Source organism: Leptonotus elevatus, chromosome 9, assembly GCF_054856555.1.
Source record: "Leptonotus elevatus isolate MCC_2025b chromosome 9, RoL_Lele_1.0, whole genome shotgun sequence".
NCBI lineage: Eukaryota > Metazoa > Chordata > Actinopteri > Syngnathiformes > Syngnathidae > Leptonotus > Leptonotus elevatus.
Window position 1 is genome coordinate 4,673,551 of NC_141247.1, and position 8,564 is coordinate 4,682,114.

Consider the following 8,564-nt stretch of genomic DNA (forward strand, 5'->3'; position numbering starts at 1 on the left):
CTATTACAGTTTCAAAAATGAATATATTTTGTAACAACTGTATAAATAAACATGCTATGAATAGGCTTTGTAGCTAATTTAGAACACAAAATTAGATTACATAAATTGGCTGACAGTTTTATATTTCAAATAAAATAAGACAGCTTCCATTTTAAATACAACACAAAAGTTCACCGACTTGGATGATAAATGCACCTTCTGTGGGAGTGAGTCAGAGAAAATTTCACATTTATTTTATATTTGCCCTGAGTCTTCCATTTTGGAGCAATTTTTAAAAATATGTGTGTGAATTTTATTTATTTTTTTACATAATAAGTATTTGTCCTTTGTGATCAATCTTATTCTGTTAATTGTCACATTTTACTTACAAAAAGCAATCATTTCCAAATCATTTCTAATTTTTAAAAATATGTTTTGGGGCAGAATTGAATCTGTGCACAGACTTTGAAATTAACAAAAAAAGAAAATAACTTTCATTTCATTTATGCATTGCAATACCTTAATGAATTATCACTAATATACCTTGAATGAAATTTTATTATGCCTTAAATGGTTACTGCTTTTTTTGACCCATTAGTGTGTGTGTTGCTTATTTTTCTTGTATAATATTGACACTTATACATTTTCTTATAAAAATATATGGTAGGTTGAATGAACACTCTAAATTGTCCACTGTGTGAATGTGAGTGTGAATGGCAGTTCATCTATTTGTGCCCTGCGATTGGCTGGCGACTAATTCAGGGTGTATCCTGCTTGCTGCCCGAAGCCAGCTTGGATAGGCTCCAGCACGCCCGCAACCCTAGTGAGGATAAGCGGTTCGGAAAATGAATGGACAATTGCGTGTTTGTAAATGTTTATAAATCAAAATCTTAATAAACATTTTTGACACACACACACAAAAATCATCTTGTTTCAAGCAATTCTAAATATAATTCGGCTAGATTTTTTGCTTCATTTTTTCAGTAGGTATACATATATTCAGTACTTGTATTTTCACCAGAGTCCTTTTAAACAAGTATCTGTATTTTGTACTTAAAAGTACACAGTAGGTTTGCCGCCTCTGTTTTTTTTGGGTAACTCAGGGTACGAGATCCTTAATGCAAATAAAAGTTGTGATACAGTACACAGCATCAGTATTGCATTCACCCTGAGTCATGAAAGATACGATTTAAAAAAACAAAACAGAATTACACTAATATGTATGTATTATATGTAGAATTATACAAGATGCATTTGAGATAAATGCAATAACACTTGAACCTCACAAACAAAAAATGTACATTCAACTAGATAATGCCACAGTGCTATAGATTACCGAGTCGGCAGTCTGTCCCATTTTGAACCTATGGATGAAAAAATATAAAAGTAAGAATGAGCACAGGAATGTAACATACCTGCTATGTTCGCTACATGTCACTAGTTTGCATCAATATAGGAAGTGTTTTAGAGCCTGGGCAGTCAAACCTACCTGGATTCTTGTGATCTGTGTTGGTCATAATGGGATTTTTTTACATCAATGGTGACTGTGGAGTAGATAACCTCATCATTATTGGAAATGGCCAAGTTGTTATTTTGTGAGTGTGGGCGTGAGCGTGGGCGTTGGCGCCGGGTTTGTCCATGTCCATACACGTGCATCACATTTGAGTGTTGTTTCTTTGAGTATTTTCGTGGCTCAGATTGAGGAGATGGCGTATACATGTTGTTGTTGGACTGATCTTCAGGGGTGGCAGAGCTGACCTCTTGGAATGGAAACAGTGCCTGATTGGTCAATAATAATGAGTGGTTAGTTGTACAAGACACAAAAAAAAACCCATATACATATCCTTGGAATATTTTCAAATAACCGGGGGAAGTGTGCACTGTAAATATGTGATTTCCAGCAAGCAAACAAGCTCTGGCTCTTCTTTTTTTTTTTTTTTTATGTAGCTAGCTATTTTAGGACTCTACTTAAACTTAATTGATGATTTTGTGGAAATTGTATGGTAATTTTCAGGATTTCTTTTGTTTTTGGATATTTTATAAATACTTCTTGAACGTTTCTTCTCTGCCTTTTTTAATTATTATTTTCAGACTTATTGGGCAATTTGAAAGACATTTTAAGGCAATTTTGTGCCTTCTATTGATTTTGGACATTTTATGGTTACTTTTTGAACAGTTTATTTTCTTCCTTTATATTAAATTCTCTGACATTTTTGGCAATTTCATGGACATTTTATGGGAATTTTCTTATTTTCCTCTTCCTTTTTGGATATTATGTGGTCACTTTTTGGACTTTAAACTTTCATCTACCTTTGGTCACTCTTTTTCTGACAATTTGGAAATTTTAAAAATATTTATTCATTCTTTTTATTTATTTAATCAATTCATTTAAAAACATTTTAGCTAAAAAAAAAATAAATAAAAAAAATCCACTTTAGGCCTACTTATATATTTTTTTTTCCATAGGGAGCCACAGAAGAGGGACTAAAGAGCCACATGTGGCTCCAGAGCCGCATGTTTCAGACCCCTGGTATAGCTTTTTTTTACACTGCCTGTAAAAGCTGGTATTGTTCTATCTTTTCCACATGCTGCTGTTCTGTATGAACAGAACTGGCATAGAGTTGGAGGTCTGATGCGCTGTGCCTTCAGAAGTAGTACAAGAGCTTAAATGTCCCTGGAACCCCAAAGCCACAATAAAATGCATATAACCGGAATGGTGAGTCAGAGGTGTGATATTTCACATCCAATGTTCACCATTACCAGCACCAGCCCTTGGTGCACATGTCACGCAGCAACATCATAATAATCTGGATCCAGGACGCTGGTTTCTGTGTCAACAACAGGTTTATCTGCTGTGGGGGTTGTTCGCATAAAAGAGGCTGGCCAGAGAACGCATCTGCAGTAGAACTAGGGGAGTTGGACAGGGTAAGTAAAGTCTGACCAGACCCAGACAAGTTGTAAAAAAAAATTAAATAAAAAAATAAAAAGATGACAATGAATGGAAGATACAAACCTTCTTTTCCTTCTTCCTTTGTTTCTTCCTAAGACAAAACAGAATAAAATCAATAAAATAATATGAAAAGCAGCATGTTGAATTCATTGTTTGGAAGCAAATTTTTTCTTTGACATGTGTTTCTTCATCACAACATTATATATAATATATATATATATATATATATATATATATATATATATATATATATATATATATATATATATATATATATATATATATATATATATATATACACACGGTGGAACCTCGGAGTTTGAACGTCTCGGAACTCGTACAATTCGGATTTCAACCCCAAAAATCGTAGTAAAAAATGCCTCGGAGTTTGAACTCATTTTCGGAGTTTGAACACCCAAGCAAAGCAAGCTAAGCCGAATGTACCTTGAAAACGGGTAGCCGAGTGAAGCCGAGAGAAGCCAAGCAATGCCGAGTGCTCACGTTGCGGTAGTTGAGACGATGCACTGCTCATTTCCCGTCAGATTGTGAATACTCCCGGAGGTGTTCCATACTCGCGAGTGCATTTTGATTTTTCCACGACAATTTTCTTCGCCATGGGCCCAAAGAAAGACAGTGCCAGTGGCAGCAAAGAAAAACATACAGTGCTACGAAACACAGTGGAATTAGGAAGGAGATTATCGCACCGTTGTAACTTCCGTGACGACTTCTGTAAATACTGGCACGAGGACCCCCCTTTAGCTGTTCAAGCACGCAAGGACCGCTTAGTAATCTAACAATATGCCCAATGTAAAATACACAAACTCAGCACTGAACAAAAGCTAGCATTAACATAGCATTTAACATCCACTGATGCCATCACACCACAACAGGTATGGTAAGGTATTTTTTAAATACTGTACTGTAATGTAAATGTAAAAAAAAAACATAAATAGAAATTAAAATAGGAATTTTCTGTTTTTGGAGCTTGGGAACGGACTAATTGCATTTACATTATTTCCTATGGAAAAAATGTTTCAGAAGTTGAACAATTCAGACTTCGAACACTTCGCAGGAACAAATTATGTGCAAACTCCGAGGTACCACTGTGTGTATATATATATATATAATGTTATGTTGTCTACATTTTATGTTGCTGCCAGAGATTTGGGGCCCCACCACTTCAATGTGGAAAATTGGGGGGGGGGGGGGGGGAATAAAATAAAATGTAAAAGTTCATGGGCTCTTGTCCGTCATGAGCCCTTAGATTTTTATCTCCTTACAGCACAACTGGTTAGGCAATAGTGGTCTACAAAGTTGCGCAACACTGGAATTACATCTCCTAGCATACAGAGGAAGTGCATAAATACCCACATTTGTTAAGAGATGTCAAAAATACTCTTGTAACTATTGAGTCACACGATCTTTCATGACATCAGTAACCTACCAGAGAAAAATTAGAACTATAACAAGTATACTGAAAATACCGGCTCCAAGTCCACCAAGTATCAGGACAGACAGACAACCTGTAAAGATGGGGTAGGGGGGGAGAGGGGGGGGGGGGATAGGTTTCCATCAGTGTCACTAGTAAACAGACCATACATGTCATTTGACCAAAGCATAGCGATTGAGAAAACAGGGAAAATGGCTTGAAAATTATGAATGTAGTTTCAAATGTGTAAAAAAAATAAAAAATAACAAAAAAAATAGAAGAAGCTGGCAAATCCTTTGAAGGGAGACTGAATCCCGGACGTAATTTACATTTCAACAGCTAAATTGTTTCAGAAATAGAGTTAGCATGATCAATGAAAGACTGGCTGATTATATACTGACAGAGGAAGTAACACAAACCAAAATTCTGTCCCTCCATTGCAACTATGACTTTTGTCGAGTTGATGACTTCAAGTTGGCTCCGGGCCTGGCAGATGTAGATTCCAGTGTGGGGCGTTTCCATGGAGGAAAGAGAAAGCACCTGTCCCGAGCCCACTTGGAGTATGGAGCTGGAGCTTGTCCACTTGTACCACACATAGTTGTGGGTGGCAGGGTTGGCTGTGCTGCTGCACATCACCTTGACACTACTGCCATCAGCAACACTTGGCACATCTGTTCAAACCAAGACATTTGACGGACAGTATGAACAAATCTGGTGTTGACATGCTCTTGTGAAACAAAAATGGTCCATGTCAACAATAATCTGCTGTATTTCAAATTTAAATAGACTATCTGTTGAAACATGAAAAATGTGTGAAATGTGTAAAAGTCTAACATAACACTTCTTTAACAATATTTTTCTGTAGACAAAAGCATTTGCACACCTCACCCATATCAGTGAAAATGGAAGTATTTATGTACCGATATTATGTGCCAAGAGCCAGCAATTTAGTACGATATCGTACAAAACACAATGCTTCATTATGACTGCAACACTCTCACATTTTGCCATTAGTGTGCTTGAAAGAACTATGACAGGTACAAAAAGTGTATGGAATTAAAACAAGAGATTGCATTGGTCACAACATAATGCAAGTTGGTTTGCTTTTGGGAATCATCCGTTCCCAGTAGAGCCATAAGAAACATTCCATAAGAATAACACACATTTTTATAGACCGATATTATAAACAGAAATGTCAATTATTTTGTTTTTGTTGTATACTGAAGTCATTTGGGTTCCAGATCAAAAGATGAATTTCGGATAAAACTTCAAAATTTGAGCTTTTATTTCCCACTATTTACATATAGATGTATTAAACAACATAGGACATAGCACCTGTTGGTTGAACCCACCCACTTTTCAACTGAGCAATTGCATCAGAACAGACATTAACATTTAATATTTGCTGATATAACCCTTACTAACTGCAGCATGTCTGCAACCCACTGACTGACACACTGTTGTATTCTTCATTTGAAATGCTTTTCCAGGACTTTACTGCACTTTCAGTTCTAAGTTTTTAATTTGTTTCTGGCCTCTCTGCCTCTCCAGAAGGTAAAATGTATGCTCTATCTATTAAGCTAAGGCAGAGGTGGGCAATCTCGGTCCTCGAGGGCCGGAGTTTGGAGGTTTCTCACTTCCGACACAAGCTGATTCCAAACAACAGGATTGTTATTAGGCTTATGCAGAGCTTGTTGATAAGCTGATCATATATCAGCTGTGTTGGAAAAGGGCAACATGCAAAACCTGCAGGACTCCGGCCCTCGATGCCCACCTTTGCTCTAAGGTCTGGCCATTGACTTGGCCAGTATAAGAATTTGCACTTTTCCCCCTGATGTTGCATGATGAAGCTTCCCCCGATGAGTTTGAATGCCTTTTTCTGTAAATTGCCCAACAAAATGATTTTGTAGACTTCACAACCATACATCATGAGTTACATCTTGTTTGTTAACTTGGAGGGGGGGTCTCCTTTTAGTCAGGAGGGAAAATGCATGATGCATTTGGTTAAGGTTCCGTGGTTGGCCAGTCTAACACCTTCCGCTTTCCCCCTCTGAATCTGTTAACACAAAATGTTAAATTTTACATTATAAATGTTCCCAGTATTGTCTCATAGTGTGTGATTAATGCCTTTGGCACATGATGCCCTATAGGATTGTGTGTGTGCGTGCATGTGGCGGGGTTATAATCTCTGCCCCCCAAGTGAACCTCTTGCCACCCCTTTGCCACCCCTTTGCCACCCCTTTGCCACCCCAGGTGAAATTTTATAGAGGCACTACTGAACAGAAAAAAACCTGTTTGTGAGAAGATTTGGAAATTGTTTCTATGAAGGAATAAAAGAATGATGCCTCTAAAGTTCTGATCAAAGTTGTTCAACAGTTTTTACAGGAGAAGGATTAAAGAACAGTCTTTAAATAATAATAATATATTTTTTTATATATCTTTGACCATTTTACCTTAATTCCAAGATTTTACTCAAGGAAATAAATATCTGTTGCAGGCTTTATAGAAAAAATATGATTAATCCCAGAAAATTATACAATTAATTGTAGTGCTTTCAGAATTCCCACATATGTTATTCGGATTTTTATTCTCCACACTTTTTTGCCGTGTAATAACTCCCACATAATACTTTTTTACACAGTTCGAATTTCAACTTGCTTCAAAAATGTACGCCTTCCGGGCTATTTATCATCTGATTCCACATTACTTACAGTATTGGCACAATTTAACGTTAAAACTTATCCCCATTCATTTTCAATGGGACGGACATTGAACTTTTTCTAAGTCCCACTTTCCACGCCCACTTCCATACATACAACTGATCATCATTACCAGCTGCGATACTGCTCAGTGGTGCACTTGGTTAAGTGCGTTGTCCAGTAACCAGGACTGTACATAGCAAATGTATCCATGGCAATTATGCTAAGTGATTACATGCAAACCAACTGTCTATCATATAAGGAAATGCACACAATTTATCTTTCAATTTACTTCATAAGCATTCAGCTTAGCATACAGCTATTAGCATTCAGCTATTAGCATTCAGCTTTCAGCATTCCCATGCAATTTCTGCAGAAATTGCACTTAGTCTATTAGTTAAAAAAAGAAATTGCTTGACAGCACTAATCTGAACACAAGAAATCACAATTTATCTATGTGGGTAGTATTTAAAAACATTTGTGCGTGGATACCAGAAAATCAGGCGAGTGTATAATACACGAGTACAACGAAAAATCAGCTTTTGAAGGGTGATTTTCAGGGTGCGTATATTACTGTATACACGAGTGTGTATTATTTTTCAAAATTACGGTTTATGAAATCAATATGTAAGGATACATACACTGCACATCCAGGTTGAGCTCAGTTGATTTCACAAACGTGTTGCCCCTCAAGCTGATATTGTTGGAGGCCTCGCAGTGATACAGCCCACTGTGGCTGGGCTGAAGGAGCGAGATGGTGTGCCTCGGGCCAGGATTTATCAATTGATTGCCCCGATACAAGCTGTAGCCACTTTGTGGAACGGGTGGGTTGGCATCGCTGCTGCAGCTGAGAGTCACAGCGCTTCCGTTAATGACGTCGCCCGGTGGTGTCATTGACAACACCACGTTGCTTGGAGCATCTGATTTCAACAACAAAAAAGTTAACCAAGACAGAGAATTAAAACTCGGGATTAACATTTTATTCATCACCTAATAAAACAATGCCTCACTCTTCTGCCCTTGGTTAGTGTAGAGGGCGTAACCTAGGCAGTGAGCTAAACATTTGAAAGAGTTCAAGAAATAAATAGACAGCTGGTGCCAATTATCTTCTCCAGTAACTATTACAACTAAAACACGTATATACAGTACTTGTTAGTCCACCCACAACAGTAAGGGAGTTAGGATTTACAGTACCTATCTTGTAACTGAATCCAAACTTAAAGCTATTAAACGCAGAAAATTGAATTTCAAATCGCTACTGCCACCTGTGGCTGAAAAATGAAACTGCATTTCCCATTTTTTACGTACATAATGCGCACATGACATCACATCTGCAGACAGGGGGCAGGATATTCGAACCGAATCCAGTGTGAAAATATTGACCAGAGGCTTGCAGGAGTTCCCATTATGAACAGCTAAGATGTTAATTTACTAATTAAAATTTATTTCAATCATAAATGATCAAATTAAAAGGCTATTGGAAAGCTATTTTGGGGCAAATTGTTAC

The 8,564-nt window shown here is 37.2% G+C and overlaps 1 protein-coding gene across 2 annotated transcripts in view; it reads right to left on the bottom strand.

The window, feature by feature from the left end:
- Nucleotides 1-841: 841 nt before the first annotated feature.
- LOC147168041 (B-cell receptor CD22-like) overlaps nucleotides 842-8,564 on the bottom strand; it is a 10,583-nt gene continuing 2,860 nt past the window's right edge. Inside the window, exons 4-9 of one of the 2 annotated variants that reach the window (XM_086085071.1) lie at nucleotides 7,699-7,977; nucleotides 4,778-5,029; nucleotides 4,374-4,452; nucleotides 2,993-3,020; nucleotides 1,469-1,758; nucleotides 842-1,343 (exon numbers count right to left, since the gene is read on the bottom strand). In XM_086085071.1, the coding sequence (XP_085941197.1) occupies nucleotides 1,283-1,343; nucleotides 1,469-1,758; nucleotides 2,993-3,020; nucleotides 4,374-4,452; nucleotides 4,778-5,029; nucleotides 7,699-7,977 (989 nt within the window). In that variant the 3' untranslated portion in view covers nucleotides 842-1,282. Of the gene's footprint in view, nucleotides 1,344-1,468; nucleotides 1,759-2,992; nucleotides 3,021-4,373; nucleotides 4,453-4,777; nucleotides 5,030-7,698; nucleotides 7,978-8,564 lie in introns of those variants that run through there. The other variant, XM_086085072.1, reaches the window with a different exon arrangement.